The following is an 18,173-nucleotide window of genomic DNA, read 5'->3' on the forward strand; positions in this document are numbered from 1 at the left end:
GATTTTAATGCTTAAGTTTTAGAAGAATTGTACAGTTACAGTATTTATTCTACTTTCTGTGTCTCTTAACCGTCATATTTTTTTATCTCCTACTCTGCTGAGTGACGGGTAATTTATCCAGATCTATCTTTCATTTCACCAGTTTTTCCCATTGGCTGTATCTAATCTGTTATTTGGACACATCATCAGGGATGACCAATTGCCTTTTTTTTTTTTTTTTTGTAGCTAGAAGAGAAAATTATGTTTGGTAAAGTAGAGGGTCAGCAGAAACAAGGGAAACCCCTGATGAGGTGGATCGACACCAAAGCCTCAACAATGAACTCAAACATGTCAATGATCATGAAGGTGGCACAGGACCAGGCAGACTTTCATTCTGTTATACAAAAGGTTGCCATAAGTCGGAGCCAACTCAACGGCAACTACCAACAGCAACTTTTTCAGCAGGCGTTTTTTTCCTAGCCCACCTGTTCAGAGGGTATGGACCTTTAAGAGTCCCAGCTTTATGTAGGGATCTTAATTCACACTCTTCATTTTGTGTGGACCCACACAGAGAGACCTTGTTTTCTTTCCTCCCTTGCAGCCATGGGTCTGGGTGTCTGGTGTTAGCAGTTGATTCTTGGGCAAGCTCATGTCCCTAGTCAACTTTCACCACAATAATGCTATTAAAAAAAAAAAAAAAAAGACTTCAAAATTCAGTCTCATATAAGAATAAGCATTTAGTCACACGATAACTATGAGCCCAAGAGACAGAAAGGGCCACATGAACCAGAGACTTACATCATCCTGAGACCAGAAGAACTAGATGGTGTCCGGCCACAACCGATGACTGCCCTGACAGGGAGCACAACAGAGAACCCCTGAGGGAGCAGGAGATCAGTGGGGTGCAGACCCCAAATTCTCATAAAAAGACCAGACTTAATGGTCTGACTGTGACTAGAGGAATCCCTGCGGTCATGGTCCCCAAACCTTCTGTTGGCCCAGGATAGGAACCATTCCCGAAGACAACTCATCAGACATGGAAGGGACTGGACAATGGATTGGAGAGAGATGCTGACGAAGAGTGAGCTACTTGTATCAGGCGGACACTTGAGACTGTGTTGTCATCTCCTGTCTGGAGGGGAGATAGGAGGGTAGAGAGGGTTAGAAACTGGCAAAATCGTCATGAAGGGAGAGACTGGAAGGAGGGAGCGGGCTGACTCATTAGTGGGAGAGTAAATGGGAGTATGGAGTAAGGTGTATAAAAGCTTATATGTGACAGACTGACTTGATTTGCAAACTTTCACTTAAAGCACAATAAAAATTATTAAAAAAAAAAAAATAAGCATTTAGTTCTCACTCATCTGAGTTCAGCTGATCTAGGCTAGGTTCACCTGATCTTGGCTCCAAGCTCTTTGGTAGCGTTTAGGCCTGCCTCGCATGTCTCTCGTCTTCATGGACCAGCAGCTGTGTGAGGCATGTTCTTCTCATGATGAAAAGCAAGAGTAGAAGAAGGCAAGCCCAGGTGCAAGCGCATTTTAAGCCTGTGTTCACATCCCACCTGCTAACATCCCACTAGCCAAAGCCAGTCATGGCCATGCCCAAATTCACAAGGGAGAGGGGAGGTGCTGTCCTCCCTGAGGTGAGGGGGGGGGTGACTGTTTGCTGAACAGTGATCTAATCTACACCTTCATCTTCCTCTTTACTTCCCACTTGAGTTTCAGCTCTTTTTTCTTTTTCAGTCCTGGGGGAGTCCCCTTCCTTTCCTGGGAATTCAGCTAGGTGTTTAAAAAATATGATTTGTATTTACCCAGCTTCTAGGTCTTCGTGGAATGAGGATTTTTCAGAGTAATTTGTATACCATGTTGCTAGAAGTAGATCTTGCACACAGGGATTAGGTATTAAAGTCAGGACTCTATCAAAGGTCTACAGACACCCAGATCCTCTTCCTTTTTTTGGCCATGCTGTTGCTGCCCTTTAAGGAGTCTTGGTGGTGCAGATGTTTAAGCACTCGGCTGCTAACTGAGATGCTGACCATTCAAACCCACCCAGCAGCTCCACAGGAGAAAAAACCTAGCAGTCTGCTCTGGTAAGGATTACAGCCTAAAGGGCTCTGTGGAGCAGTTCTACTTTGTCACATGCGGTCCCTATGAGTCAGAACCCACTCAGTGGCACCCAACAACAACAACGTTCCTGCCCTTTAAGTAAATGCCGTCTTAAAAAAATCAAACCAGTTGCTGTTGAGTCAGTTCCAACTCATGACGACCTCGTGTGTTACATACAGAGTAGAGCTGAGTTCCATAGCATTTTCCTGGCTATAATCTTCATGGCAACACATCATGAGGCCTTTCTTCCATGGTGCCGCTAGGTGGGTTTGAACCACCAACCTTTTGATTAGTTGAGCACAGACCATTTGTACCAACCCTCTTAATACAGTGTTTTTTAAACTGTTTTGAGCATGAGCCATTGTAAGAAATGCTTTTTATATTGCAGACCAGTACACACATATGTAGTTGACAAAGTGCTTCTAACTTTATGAAGTGGGATGCACTCTGATACTTTCTATTTCATTTTTTAAAAGCTGGCCATTATAATAAAGTGATTTTAGTCTCAGTGGGTTTGAAAAACACTGGCCTACTGAACCCATTTAATCATTTTCTTTTCCCTGTTACTAATTTTGGAATATGTCTACTTTTATTTCTTTACAAAGGAAAATAAACTCACTTGGACTGTCTTTTCATCTGACTCATTACAAATTTCTCTGTGGCCAGTGGTCCTAGTCTTTGGTGCTACTTAGCAGCTTCCTGCAAATTAACCGTGTCTCAAGCCTGTATTGTGGCATACACAACCCAGTGCCAGGTGTCAACATGATGCAAGTAGGTCGGAGCCTAGTTCTTAAAGAAATGACATCATCAAGAAGCTTCAGCTAAGCAAATACTTGGCCAAGGCACAACCTGGACATGAAGTGTAGAAAGCTCCTTAGAGGGTGAGAGATGGCTAGTAAAGTCTTCAGTGAGAATAGATCTGAGCAGGGAAGATAGCAACGGTTGAGGAATGCCAGCGGGAGATGTTTGGAACTTCTCTCAGCAGAAGGAAGGAGCTACTGACAGTGTTTGAGCAAGATGTTTGAACCAGGTAGTTACAAGACTGGGTAAAGGCTTCAGGAAAGTTAGTTTGGCAAGTCCGTTCAACATTCATTCAACACATGCATAGTAACGCCTTCTGTGTGCCAGGCCATCTGCGCCCATAAAGATTACAGCCTAGGAAATACTATGGGCAGTTCTACTCTGTCACATGGGGTTGCTATGAGTCAGAATTGACTTGACAGCACACAATAACAACATATGCCAGGCACTGTTCTGGGCATTTGAGATACATTGGTGAACAAGACAGACAAACATCCCTACCCTCATGGAGCTTATAGTCCATCAGCATGTTGGCTGTGGCAGCAGCGAGGGGTGGCGGATTGCAGAGGAGTCAAGCTTATATTGCTTGCTTATGTGAGTGGAAGGTGGTAAGTGTGATGGAAAAATGAAAAAGAGCAGGGCAAGGGGCATGGGGAGTGCCCTGGGTGAGTATGCATCCTGCAGGGAGGCTAGAGTCTGGAAGACCAGTCAGGGCATGGCTAGGTACACGGGGAAGAGGCCTGAGCTCCAGAAGTGGCAGAGGGGACAGGACAACAGGGCTGCTTGTCCACTGAACTGACTTCCCAACCAGCCTCACACTCCTCTGTCTGTTTCTCTTTCAGAAACACAATGTACAACATCCGTGGCAACAAGCAGGCCCAAGGAATAAGCCAGGGACCTCCAGGGGAAGATTCTCCACAGAGTAGGGGGCCTCAGAGGGAGGAGCAGCCCTCACCCCCTGACCCCAGCACCCCAGGTGAGCTTCTGCCCAGCTCTGAGCTTTCTTCAGAGACTTTAGAACCCCAGCAAGCAAACTCGTCCCCATGATGCCAGGGCTTGCTAACCAGCATTTGTACATTTGTGTGTCAAAGATAAAACTGTCCAGGTCACTTCCTCAGGACTAGTAGCAATGATACTGAAGTAAAAAAGAAAAATCTCTCTTGCTTTTTCTTTTTTTCCTTCGTTTTCTTTCTTTCCTTCCTTCCTTCCTTTCTCTCTCTTTCTTTCCCATGGATAGAAGTAGCTGTGTTTCAATAAAGCTTCATTTACAGAAGCAGACTGCAGATTGGACTTAGCCTGCAGGCCCTAATTAGCTGACTCTTGCTCCAGAAGAAATGAAAGGACTATGCAGCACTGAGGTGGTCAGCTGCGGGAAATATGTCTCCAACTTACCTTTTGGAAATAATCAAAAAAGAGTTTGAACTATATGTGGAGACAAGAATAAGGAGTATAGATATTCCATGCTCCTATTAAGGGATAGATTTTTGTTCTTTGGAAATCACCCGTAGGGTTGAGGCAGGATCCTGAAATGAAACCAGGCATCCTGCCAGGGCTTGTGCCTGAGGAGATGGTCTGAGGCAGACAGACCCTTTCAGGTTGGGATTCTAGGGTAGAAGACAGGCACAGTTTAGAGGATGAACTGAAGAACTTGTCTTTCTACTGGAGACCAGGCTGCCAGCCGACAAGCACGGTGTAAATAACATTTACATAGCCCAGTCGTTCTCAAAGTGATCCCTGGACATGCAGCATCAGCATCACCTAAGAACTTTTAAGAAATCCACATTCTTCAGCCAGGCCCAGACTTATTGAATCAAAAGGTCTAGGAGGAAGGCCCAACTATCTGACTTGTAACAAGTCTCACAGGTGCTTTTGAAACTTGCTCAGGTTTATGAACAACTGATGTCATCAATTATAACATTTGCATTTCTCCTCTTGAGCAGGGAAGGAGCCAGCAGATTCTCCAAAGCCTGTGCCCAAGTCTTCTCTGACCGCCAGTCTCATTCAGAAAGCCAAGCGCCATAACAACACCTTCCCGCTCTTCCCCGAAGGGCTCACACGTAACCGAACCTCCCAGGAGAAGGTAGTGGCCTTGGAGCAGCAGATTCTGATGCTCACCAAGGACTTAAAGTCTCAGAAGGTAAGTTCTGACTCCAGAGATGCCCTAGGCTCCTTCTGGGCCTGGAGCCTTTTGGACAAGGGAGACGTGATCCATAAGCCCAACTGGGCATAAGCCAGTCTGTGGCTTTACAGGCTGAACTTCAGAAGGTTGGAAATGCTGTGCTGCCGATTACTCAACGACATGCTGTGACTTAAACTAGGTGACAAAGGGCTGTCAAGGGCACAGTCACTGGAGACATACTTTAATAGTCGTCTCTTGGACCCTCCAGGAAGGCCGTGCATGGTCTGACCCGACACCCAAAGAGGGATCGTATTTGGCTTGGAGGGGGCCTGGTGGCAGGGTCTGTGAGGGGCCACCGAAGGAGCTGGGAGATTTTTCACTTGGCGGCAGATCACTGGGTGCAGATCTCTAAGGACTGTCAGAGGACAGAGAAAGTAGGCAGGGTCTGTAGCCCCAGGGGCTAAGCCAGGACCAACAAGGGACAGTGACCGGGAGGAAGATTTAATCTAGAGAGAAGTTAATTATTGGAATTACAAGAAGTAAGAACTACATGATCATTGTGGAAAGTCATTGTTTTAGGCATCTAGTGCTGCTATAATAGAAATACCACAAGTGGATGGCTTTAACAAGGAGAAGTTTATCCTCTCGCAGTCTAGTACACCAAAAGTCCAAATTCAGGGTGCCAGCTCCAGTGGAAGGCTTTCTCTCTGTTGGCTCTGCGGGAAGGTCCTTATCATCAATCTTCCCCCATCGAGGAGCTTCTCAGTGCAGGGACCAAAGGACACACTATTCTCCTGGCTCTTGTTTCTTGGTGGTACGAGGTCCCTCTGTCTCTCTGCTCTCTTCTCTCATCTCAAAAGAGATTGGCTCAAGACACAAACCAGTCTTGTAGCTTGAGTCCTGGCACATTAATATAACTGCTGCTAATCCCATCTTATCAACATCATAGAGATAGGATTTACAACGCATAGAAAAATCACATGAGATGACAAAATGGTGGACAATCACACAATATTAGGAACCACGGCCTAGCCAAATTGATACACATATTTTTGGGGGACACAATTCAATCCGTGACAGTGGGTAATTTGCCCAGGGTCGCACAGCTGGAAGAGCCAAGACTGAAGGCTTGACCTCCTCCTCCAGGTTCAGGGCTGTTATCACAGCCCAGGCTGCTTCTTTCATGATCTCCAGAGTGTGGCCCAGTATTAGACACAAGCATAGTAACTACTTTTTGGAGCGCATTCCCTGGACCTCCTTACTGTCAAATAAACCACAGGCAACTCTGATATCCATTAAACCAGTATCTATCCCAGATTCCTATATCGCTGGCCCACAAGATTTGGGCATCAGGAGGTAGCACCAGGTGGTTGATTGGCCGGGTGACTCATGCCTCAAAGGTAACAGAATTGCGCCCAGCCTAGACTGGAGGAACCCTCAAAACTGTGGCCCTTAGACACCCTTCTAACCTGGAACTGAAACCATTTCTGGAGATCACCTTTCAGCCAAATTATAAACAGGCCTATAAAATAAAGAATGACATGCATGAGAAAAGTGCTTCTTAAACAATCATCCATATGAGTCCAAAAGGGCAACATCTGCCCAAAAGCAAAGATAAGAAGGCAGGAAAGCTGGACGAATGGAAATGGGGAAGCCAGGGGAGTAATGGTAAGAGTACTGACACATTGCAAGATTGCAACCAATGTCACGGAACAATTTGTGTATAAACTATTGAATGGGAAACGAATTTGCTCTGTAAACCTTCACCTAAAGCACACACACATACACGCTCACACACACACGCACACACACACACACACACACAAAAAGGGATTGCATCCAGCCTGAGGGCTGTCTGTACTAGCAGATGGAAGGCTGTCACCTGCGGTTATGTTGGCCATCTGTTGGCTGCGGAAATGCTGAACCCATCCAGGGCCCTGCCTGGGGCCCTCTGGGGCTGCCTTAGCTCATTCAGGATTACTTGGTTGAGACACCTAATTGGTTTAGGAAACATGGGGGAGCGCAGCGATGTATGGCCTCTTACTTCCCTAGAAGTCCAGGCTGAGATGTGGGAGTGTACTTCCCCCACCCTGGGCCTTGAAATCATGGTGGAATAGGAGGGGCACTTGGCTCGCCACCTTTCTTGTCCTCATAGAAGTCTTTGTGGTGTACAGATTGTTATCTCCGTCTTACAGCGGGAAAGCTGAGGAACAGTGCAGTGACCTACCAAGGCCCCCCTCTTTAGAAGTGGATCTGGGATGGGAATCCAGGACTGTATAACTACAAAGCCTGTGTTCGTTCGCCTGCATCCAGTGAGCCTTTCAGACATCAGTGGCAGAAACGCTGGGCTTCTGGTCCAGTGCTCGTAGTCCAGCCACTGTGGGGCCCACCCACCTTGAGTTTTAGTTAATGGTGAAAGTATCAACTCTTTAATAAGATAAAGGATTATTTTTTAAAAGACAATTTATTGGCTTTTAAAATTCTAAATAAAATGACAATTTATGGCCAGTTATCAAAGTCTAAGATGGGCCAAGCTATAATTTGTTTAAGAAGTGTTAAAAATACTACTGATCAGCTCTTCCATTTCTAAGAATTGATCCTAAGGCATTGCTTATAATTGTGGGAATTGGAAACAACCTAAATGTCCATCATGAGGGGGTTGGATTAAGGAAATTGTGGCACGTGCATACACAGAATACTCTTCAGCTGTTTGAAATGATGTTACTGACCTAGAGAGATGCCATAACATAAGGACAAAAGCAGCTTCAAAAATGCAATGCATCGCAGGCTTCCCTGTTTGTTTTTTAATATTTCTATATGGTATGAGGAGCCCTGGTGGTGCAGTGGTTAGGAGCTCGGCTGCTAACCAAAAGGTCAGCAGTTTGACTCCACCAGCTGCTCCTTGGAAACCCTATGGGGTAGTTCTACTCTGTCCTGTAGGGCTGCTCTAAGTCAGAATTGACTGGACAGCAATGGATTTATATGGTATGTGTGTACAGAAATGTAGCCAGCTTCTAACATTGCATGTGTAGCCTGGCATGGGACTTCTGCTGCTTAGACAGTGATAAAACAAAAAAAGTCACCCGTCTTTAACTGCCTTTGTCACCAATCTCTCATCTTGCTCTCATTGTGCTTTGCTAATTTACATCTATGAGAGTCCTAAGAAACATATCAGTATATTATCTTTAAAAAGATGAGAATTTTTTTCTTTTGAGAATGTAGTAATGGAGTCAACGTATACCTGTTCTACATGCATTTTTAAAAGTATGGAAAAATGCATATCAAAGGCTTAATGCTAGTTCTTTGTAAGTGGTAGACTTATATTTCTTGATGCAGTCAAAATTTTTGTAAGAAACATGAATTTTTTTATGATCAGGAAAAAAGCAATACAGCTATTTCCATTTTTTAAAGTAATTAAAAAATGGAGAAAGTGTTTCATTGCCAAATCCATTAACTACACAGAATGGAGAAGTGAAAGGGTCCTGCAGCTGTTATGGGCATGCATGGGGACCTACCTTGTCCCTTTAGACCTCTCCCTTCTCCTTTCCTGAGATTCAGTGATACGTGACAGCAGGGCCATTGGACCTGTTGGCCTTTTCAGCCTCCAGGTTTTCTGAATCCACGACCCATTCCCACTGCTCCTCTTCCCAGCTCCTCGCCTCACATGTTCTGCTCAGGCTCCGTCTCTCTCCCCTGCTTCCTTTCACCCACTTCTGACTCATTCTAGTGCACGGATTTTAGGGCTGGGACAGAGGCTCCTGGGCTGGGGTCTTGGTCTGGGATTTTGAAGGCCAGATGTGGGATCGGGGAGATGACTAGATGTAATGAAATGGGCTCTCCCAAAGTTGGGGAAATCATCTGATTCTGATCCTCGGCAAGTCTGAACAGTTGTGTCTGTGGGTTATTCCACCAGGGAAGGAGGGCAGGCTTGCTTGAAGGCAGTTACCCAAGGTAATCTCCAGTTATCTTGATTATCCTGGAGCCACAGGAATGTTAATCTCTCTCAGCTGAGCCTTGGGACGCTGACCGCTTTGTTCCAAACATTCCAGTTTGATTTGCAACCAACCCTCCCATCCCACCTTCCAGCCGCACCCAAAGACTTGCACAGCTGCCCACAGGCTCTTTCCGCTCTGCCTTATCTGCACGTTCCTCCCACACCCTCATCTCACCTGGTGCATGACCCTCTCTGGCCTTCTCATTCTGCATGGCTCAAAATAAACTGCTCACCTTACTATGCAATGTACTGGTCTCCCCCCAGCCCCCACCACAGGCAGAAGTCGTTGCTCCCTGCCCTGGGCTGCCACTATCACCCTTGCTTCCCTCCTGCAGCAGCACATCGTTCCATTGCAGTGGTTCACCTTCCCTCTCAACAGCCTTTGCAGTTATTGAAGGCTAGAACTGTGACTGGCCCCCTCTGGGCCCCAGCGTTGGTATAGGGCCTGGACTGAGCGAGTGCTTGATAAAGGTTGGATAGATGAATTGATAGCTGGACGGATGGATGGGAGAGAGAACGAATGAACCAGAGAAAAAGTCTGGTCACTAGTACTGAGATATCATAAGACACATGCTAATGTGTTCTAGTCATGATTTTTGGCAATTCTTCTCCTTTGGGAATTGTTCTTTTCAAATAACCCTCTCCAGCTGATCCATTTATTTGAATGTTTTGGGGTGGGTACAGTTGCCTTGTTCTCTAGGAGATCCTGTTTTTCTGAATGAGGCTGTAATTGGGATACCCGTTGCTATCAAGTCAATTCCGACTCATACCGTCCCTATAGGACAGAGTAGAACTGCCCCATAGGGTTTCCAAGGAGTGGCTGGTAGATTCAAACTGCTAACCTTTTGGTTAGCAGCAGTTCTTAACCACTCTGCCACCACAGCTCCCTGTCATAGAGCACGCAGTATGGTCAAAAGGCCCTACCCCTGGAATCAAGGGCCAGATCTGAGGTTCATGCACAGCTGGCTTCCAGGCTGCCTGGCTTCTGATCTTGGCCCTAAATGAATCCACATCCCTTCTTTGGGGTAGGACAGGTCCCAAAGTCCTGAGGAGATTGAAGGCTTGAAGGTGCAGGGAGCTGTTTCTAGGTGAATCAATTGCCTGTGTGGAGGAATAAATCAAGGTCTGTTGCTAACTCTCTGTGCTTCCCTGCACCAGCCTTGTAGGCATAATTTGGTGGGCTAGGGGCTGGGCACAAATAGATTGAATAGGGCTATCTGTGTATGACTTGCTGTGGGTACTACTCTTGTTTCCTCTCTAATGCGGGGTCAGCTCAGTTGGTAATGACAGCTTGGATCTGGTATTGAGAGGGATTCTGAGACCTCAACTAGGTTTGACAGGAAGGGCATGCCAGGATGCATTAGTAATATCTGCACAGGAGCGAGAGGGAAGAGCAGTGCACATGTGCTACTTAGCTGGCGTTCCAGCTTTACCACTGATAGCCTTGGGAGTCTGGAAACTTAGGGTTCAATTCCGCTCTACTGAGTCTCGGTGTGTTCATCCCTAAAATGGAGGTGTAGTAGGGCTAAGCTGCTGTAACAAAGAAGCCTGAAAGTACTGTGGCCTGAAACAAGTTTCTCTCTCTCATATAGTGAAGAGCCCAAAGGTCAATGAGCTGTTCTGAGCTGGTGGGGCTCCCTGCTTGTGAATCCATGGTGGCTGCTCTAGTTCTTGCCATTTCCCAGCCAGAAGGAAGGGGGGCTGGACCAGGGGAGCATATGTCTGGTGTGTGTCTAGTGGTTCTAAAGCTGCCCACATCACTTCTCATATCCCACTAGGCAGAATAGTCACATGGCTACACCTAGTTCTGAGGTTGCCTGGGAAATGCAGTCTTTAGCTGGGGAACTCTGTGCCTGGCAAAAATGCTCTTAAACAGGAGAAAATCGGTCTTGGGATGAGATCTCCCAGCAGGAGCTGATGCTGGCCACCTCTCAGAGTATTTGGAGAACTGTTAATAACATGTGCCCACGTCTGGCACCTAAGAGTCCCTCCCCGAATTCAAAGGTGCTTCCCTTTCCCTGTCCAGGAGCTGGTGAAGATCTTGCACAAGGCGCTGGAGGCTGCCCAGCAGGAGAAGAGGGCATCCAGCGCGTACCTGATGGCAGCCGGGGATGAGGACCGGCTGGAGCTGGTGCGGCACAAGGTGCGGCAGATCGCAGAGCTGAGCAGCCAGGTGGAGGCCCTGGAGCAGGAGCGGGTGAGCCTGGCGCAGACGGTGAGCCTGCGGGAGCAGCAGGCGCAGGAGCTGCAGCGGCAGGTGCAGGAGCTGCAGCGGCAGGTGCAGCTGCTCGTGGACAAGAACCAGGCCAAAGAGCAAATCATCTGTAAGCTCTGTGAGAAGGTCACGCAGGACTTCATGAACCCCCCCAGCTATTCCCCCGTGCCCCTAGATGCTGCCGACAGGGACTGCCTGAGCCAGCAGGAGAAGATGGAGCAGCTGAAGGTAGGGCCCCCTACCTCTAGGCCCTGCCAGCTCTCTCCCTGGGCCCTGTGGGTTTTCTAGATGGAACAAGGATAACCCTTAATGCTGGAATATTCATATTTCAAGTAGATGTTGTTAGAAGTATTGCCACACTCTTCTCACTTCTTCAACCTGAGGCCCCAAAGTAACTTGAACTTTTTATGATGACTTGGGCTGAAGAATGAAGGTGTCTCTAGATGATCAAACTAGAGATAAAAGAGCTCAAGATGGAGCCAGAACTCCTACATTCTAGAATAGCTAAGTCCAGGGCCTGGCCTGCTCAGCCTCCTTAATGCCGCTCTGATGCCCTCAGGAGCCCCCGAGGTGGGAGGGTGGCCCTCCCTGCAGGGCTACACACAGTACAGGGGACCTGTGGCTGGCTGTGGCATGCTCATAATAGAAGCAGTAATCACTGTTCCCACCTTTAGAATGTTTGCTCTGTGTCAGGCACTTCCCTAAGTGACTTGCTTACATCATCTCACTTAATGCTTGCACCGGCCCTACGAGCAGTCACTTTTATGCTGCCCACTTTACAGATGAGAACACTGAGGCTGAGAGAGGCTATATAACTTGCCCAGGGTCACGTGCTAAAGAAGCAGGGGAACTGGAGTGGGGTTGGGGCACACGTCTGCAGACTGGTCAGCCTGCTCTGCTGCCTCCTAACTCCTTTGCCCCTTCCAGCTGCTGCCACCATCCCTGTCTCACCCTTCCTTCACCTTCTCTGTCCTATCTCTCCCTCATCCCACAGGGACAGATGGCAACACTGGGGGAATGAACTTGATTTTACATGTGGTACCTGTCATGGGAGGGTTGACAGGAGCTGCCAGACTGTCCGGGACCTGAGGCTGTAGACAGACATTCATAGGCCCACTTTCCCTAAAGGAAGCCACATAGCCTGGGCCAGTCCTGACCTGCACCATGCCATTCACAACCATGCAGATTGATGCACATACAACCATGGAAACTCTCATGGTGCTGTATCAAGGAACTGCTGTGGAAACAGAAGGAAGGGAGGAAGGAAACAGGAAGCTTTTGAGAGAACCAGTGAGCAGTGCAGTACAGTGGTCACTGCCCAAGCTTTGAGCTCAGACAGACCTGTGTTTGAATCCTGGCGCTGTCTCTTACTAGCTATGTGACCTTGGGCAACTTATCTCACCTGTATGTAAAATCAGCTGATGATTCCTACCTCAGAGTTGTTAGAAGATAACATAAAACCCAGACTACCTCCCCTTTTCTTTTTTTCAGCAGGTACTGAAAAGCCACAGAACCACTAGCTGAATATCTTTTCCCCTTATTTAGTCTGAAATTATGAGACATTGATGGTTCAGTGGTAGAATTCTTGCCTTCCATGCAGGAGACATGGGTCCAATTCCTGGCCAGTACACTTCGAGAGCAGCCACCACCCTGTGTCATTAAAGGCTTGCATATTGCTATGAGGCTGAACAGGTCTCAGCAGAGCTTCCAGACTAAGATGGACTAGGAAGAAAGGCCTGGCAATCTGCTTCTAAAAATCAGCCAGTGAAAACCTTATGGCTCACAATGGAACATTGTCCAGTCCTCAGCCAGTCATGGGAATGGTGCAGGACCGGGCAGTGTTCATTCTGTTGTGTATGGGGTTGCCGTGAGTCAGGGCTGACTTAAAGGCAGCTGACAACAAGAAGAAATCTGAAATTAGAGATTCTTTTGGTTAAAATACATTAAAAAACACCTTTCAAATGCAGATACAGCTAAATTATCGAGAAAGCTCTCCTTCGCACAGCAGTAAATATCGCTTCCATCAGATTGCTCTCCTAAGCTACCTTAGCTGTTTTCCTCTTTCTGCCCATTCTGCTGGAATCCACTGTTCAAGACCCAGTAAAGCAGCACAGGGATCAGAGAAATCGTTTCACCGGATGCTTCCGGACTGCCCCAGAGAGCTGATTATAACCATGGACTCACCTCTGAGCCTGAGTGCGAATTTCCATGCTCAGGAATTGCATTTATCAGTGAGTCCCAACATGAAGGGACTGGGCATCTGACTTACGGTGGCCAAATGCACACTTGCAGATGATTGTCCGGGGCTGTGTTTTGTGCCAGAAAAAATTGCATGTGCTAAAAGTTCCTTATATTTTTAGCCTTTAAATGTCTTATCTTGAAAAAATATGTAACCACCCCCCAAAAAATCAAACCCATTGCTGTCGAGTCAGTTCGGACTCATGGCAACTCCATGTGTTAGAGAGTACAACAGCTCCATAGGGTTTTCTTGGCTCTAATCTTTATGGAAGCAGGTCACCAGGCCTTTCTTCTGCAACTCGGCTGGGTGGGTTCAAACCACCAGCCTTTACGTTAGTAGTCTAGTGTAAACTATTTGCACCACCCAGAGACCCATCAAAAACCCATTGTTTCTAAATCTCGGGGCCAACCTTGTTCACATTTCTTGCTTGCCCCATGAGTGAGAATACCCAGCTTTAGAGAAAGCCCCTCTTGTTTTTGAAACTCCTAGTTTGAGAATAGAATTACTGATCTCTTGACTATCTATCAGAGCTGGCAAGAGATGGGCGATCTAGATTGCCCCCCACATTTTCAGAGAAGGACAGCTGGCCCCAGAGGGGAAGGACTGACCCAGGTCCTTCTGCAAGAGCAGCAGGACTGCCCGAGAGCCAGGTCTTCCCCACCCACCCACTCCCTTCCCCACTCAGCACAAGGGCCGGTCCAGGGAACATCTCCTGACGAGATCCCTGCGAAGGTAGGCAGGCAGCTCTCCTCCTCCCGTGTCGCTTCTCTCTGGTCATCTTTCTTCCTTCTCCTGCCTGTCATGTGGATTTTCTCTTCTCTGAGGTCTCTCTTTTTTCCTCTCTACAGTCCTGAGCCAAGAAGAGCCCTCAAGGTAGGGAAACGAGCTGAATGGGAAGGGGGCTTTACCAGGTGCCACCCCCACTCACACCTGCTGCTGCTCCAAGTGCTGCTCACACTTGCCCTCCCTGTCTGCATGGTCCGTGTCTTCCCTGGGGCTACAGACTGGGGTGCAGTACGCCACAAGTCCAAAGCCTTGGAAATGCCAGTGAGAAACTGCTGGGCCTGGGATGAGGGAGGGCTGGTAATAAGGAGGCAGAGCCAAGTAGCGTTGTGGACAGACTCTAGTATGAGAGTCAGATAAGCTTTCACTCAGCAGTATTTCTTGAGCACCTACTATTGGCTAGGAGCCGTGGTGATTCAGTGGTTAAGAGCTCAGCTGCTAACCGAAAGGTCAGCAGCTCCGATCCACCAGCCACTCCTAGGAAACCCTATAGGGCAGCTCTGGTCTGTCCGATAGGGTTGCTATGAGTCAGCATCAACTCAACAGCAACGGTTACTATGAGCTAAACACATCTGAGTTTGGCTTCTGACTCTCTTTTGCACGAGCTGTGTGACTGAGGGGAAGTTACCTTCTCTGTGCTTCATTTGTAAAATGGAAATTTTAATACTTTGATACAGTCATGCATCACATAATGTCCCTTCAGGGAACATCCAACTGCATATGTGTCTGTGGTCCCATAAGGTTATAATAAAAAACAAAAAAACAAACAAAAAAAAAACCCATTGCTGATGAGTTGATGCTGACTCATAGTGACCCTGTAACCCTATAGGACAGAGAAGAACTGCCCTGTAGGGTTTCCAAGAAGCAGCTGGTGGATTCGAACTGCCAACCTTTTGATTAGCAGCCAAACACTTTAACCACTGTGCCACCAAGGTTCCAAGATTATAATAGAGTTCAGAAATCCTGATCGGAGAACTGGATGCAGTGGATTTAGGCATGTTGCACTGGACTATCACAAAGACCCTCAAAAACAAAAAATTCTCCAAGCTGTTAAAGGATTGGCTCCACTGAAAGCTACGAAGCTAATGAAAATGTGAGAGGAACCTATATCAGATAAGGAGGAATTGCTAATGACATGGCTTGAGTAGCAGACACAAAAGCGAATCCCTCTCAGCATGGTGACTACCAATGCTAAGGCGCAAAGCTTGTTGGAGATGCCTAAAGAAGAAGCAGGATCAGACTAAGATAACAAGTTTAGTGCTAGCTCTGAGTGGTTCAATGTGAAGGTGAGTGGTGAGTCAGCAAGTGTTGATGCAAAGGCAACGGAAGAATTGGTTGAAACCTTAGATTAATTATAAAAAAAAATTATAGAAGGAAGTTATTTGCCTCAGCAAATTTTTAATGTGGATGAAACATCCTTATTCTGGAAGCAAATGCCTAAAAGGACCTTCATCCACAGCAAGGTGTTTGCACAGCATCCAAATTGTGTAACATCCTGTTTCACAGAACATACTGTGGACATTAAGTACGGCTTGACTGTACTTAGCTCCCAGTATTGTGGTGAAGATTAAACAAAATAACATGTGAGGGAAATGAGCCTGGCACTCAGGCAGCAATAGATCCTTTCCACCCTTGCCTGGGAACTTGTCGCATTCCCCCAGGTGTCTGGGAAGAGTCCACACTAACCACAGTTGAATCTCTCAGCAGGCGGGGGAGCACGGTGGGTGAGAGTTGCTCTCAAGGTGTGAGAATTCAGTGAGGAAACCAGCACTTGCCACATGCCAGGCACTGTTCTGAGACGTTTGCACGTTTTAATTTACCTAATCCTTCCAACAGCCCCTTCGGTTAGTTATCACCCTCATTTCCCAGATGAGGGAACGAGGCCCAGAAAGGTTAAATAACCTGTCCGGGGTCTGGAGTGGTAAGGCAGTGTGGGCCCACGGTCCATGCTCTGCCCACCAGGCCGTACCAGCACATGGGCAGCACCAGCATCTCTGATGGCGTTGTTGTTCTGTCAAGTAGGAGAGATCAAACAAGCCTGCAAGCATTCAGCCAGAAGGGTACGAAGAACAGCCCTGAAGGGTAGGGACTACTAGAGTGTTGGCATCCAAGTGGATTCCAGCTGGGAGGGCGCTGAGAGGGTACGTAGGCAGTAAGTGCAGTGGTTAGAACTCGGCTTAGGATGCAGACAGACCTGGGCTCGAGTCACAGCGCTGCCTTGTATAAGCTGTGTGACCTTGGGCCAGGTACTGATTCTTTCAGCGCCTCAGAGACCTTATCTGTGTGAGGGGATATGAAAGGACATTCCTTCTAGAGTTGCTGGAAAGATTAAATGAGACATTGTGCTCTTTGTGGTGTGAGGTGCGCATTATGGGCTTGAAGGTTATTGGTGGTGGTGCAGGGAGTTTGCACAGTCTCTGCGTGCGTAAGTTTTTGAAATGTCCAGATGCTAAAATGTGAGGCTGTCGTGGGAGTGGGGGCGTGGTCCTGGAAATACTGATGCTCACAGGGGGTTGGTCCTCGGACTGCAAATATGAGGATTCTTACCAATCCCACCATCCCCTTCCACATGAAGATAGTGAAATGGGGGCAGTAGCAGGGAAGCAGGCAGAGACTGGCACTCACCACAGCATTTCTTAGAGGCCAGAACATGGGTTTTGATGCCTCATACAAGGGCATGTTTGGAGAGGAGGGGGAGGAAGACACATCTGGGACCTCCCTGGGTTCTGGCCAGGAAGCTGAAATGGGGCCAGCAGAGAGCAGGCTCAGCTTGAGGACAGCCTTCCAGCCTAGGCATAGTCAGGGAGGCAAAAGCAGGGTGGGGTCAGAGTGGGGGGTCCCACAGAGAGCACCAGTGGAATGGTGAGAGGCCACATGATGAAGTCAGCTCGGGATGTGTATTTCCAGCTGCAGGAGCCCTGGGTCCTAGGCCATCCAGAGTGTTAGCTGTCTAGGTGGAGCACAGCAGACCCTGGGCTGCGAGGGCCCTTGGAGATCATCTCGACCAGAGTGAAGACCCACTCGGAGCTGTGCCCACGTGACCTGCTAATGAAGTGCCACAGGCTTATGTCATGTTCTTTATTTCCAGATAAATCACAGCCTGTCCAAGGCCACCCCTGCAATGGCATCTCTCACTCTCACCTACAGCCCAGTATGTTTTCTTGAGTGCAAGAGAAAGGAATTGAGTTTCAACTAGTAAATACCCTGGAATTGCTCATTATAGCCGTGAGCATATGTTGCATGTTTGAATGGCTTGGTAATGTCCACCCAAGCAGAATAAAGGGTGAGAACCATTTCTGTAGCCAGCCCTTTTCTGAGGCTTAGGTTGCAACTTGAACCTCCTGAGTGCTTGTCCCACTTCTCCGTATATGCCCCAGCAGCAGGGATCTCACTCCTTCTACTGGACAGCTTGCAAAGGGAAAACTCTAGGCTCAGTGATGTTCATCACAGCATTATTTACAATAAAAAACAAACTGAAAACACCTAGGGCTCAAATCAAAAAACAACAGAAGGAATCATCTGTATGAGACCAAACGGTCAACATTTACTCCAAAGCAAAGATTAGAAGGTAGGAGAGGACAGAGAAGCTAGGATAATGGAAACAGAACAAGCGGAATGGAAATAAATGAGAATGCTGACACGTTGTGAAAAATATAACCAATGCCACTGAACAATATGTATGTTGTTAGGTGCTGCCAAGTTGGTTCCCACTCATAGCAACACTATATACAACAGAGCGAAACACTGCCCGTTCCTGCCCCATCCTGACAGTCGTTGCTATGGTTGAGCCCATTGTTGCAGCCACTGTGTAAGTCCATCTCATCAGTGGTCTTTCTCTTTTTCACTGCCCCTCTCCCCTACCAAGCATGATGTCCTTCTCCAGGGACTGGTCCCTCCTTATAATATGTCCAGACTACGAGAGATGAGTCTCCACGTCCTCA

General features: G+C 47.5%; 1 protein-coding gene across 9 annotated transcripts in view; it reads left to right on the top strand.

Moving 5' to 3' along the window:
- The window catches only part of TBC1D2 (TBC1 domain family member 2), a 56,634-nt gene that overhangs the window by 22,776 nt on the left and 15,685 nt on the right, over window positions 1-18,173 (top strand). For 7 of the 9 annotated variants that reach the window (XM_064291679.1, XM_010588027.3, XM_064291678.1 and 4 more), the window contains 3 exons: window positions 3,725-3,858; window positions 4,823-5,019; window positions 11,022-11,438. In XM_064291679.1, the coding sequence (XP_064147749.1) occupies window positions 3,725-3,858; window positions 4,823-5,019; window positions 11,022-11,438 (748 nt within the window). The other 2 variants (XM_064291684.1, XM_064291685.1) reach the window with 2 other exon arrangements.

The sequence above is a fragment of the Loxodonta africana genome, chromosome 9, assembly GCF_030014295.1.
Source record: "Loxodonta africana isolate mLoxAfr1 chromosome 9, mLoxAfr1.hap2, whole genome shotgun sequence".
NCBI lineage: Eukaryota > Metazoa > Chordata > Mammalia > Proboscidea > Elephantidae > Loxodonta > Loxodonta africana.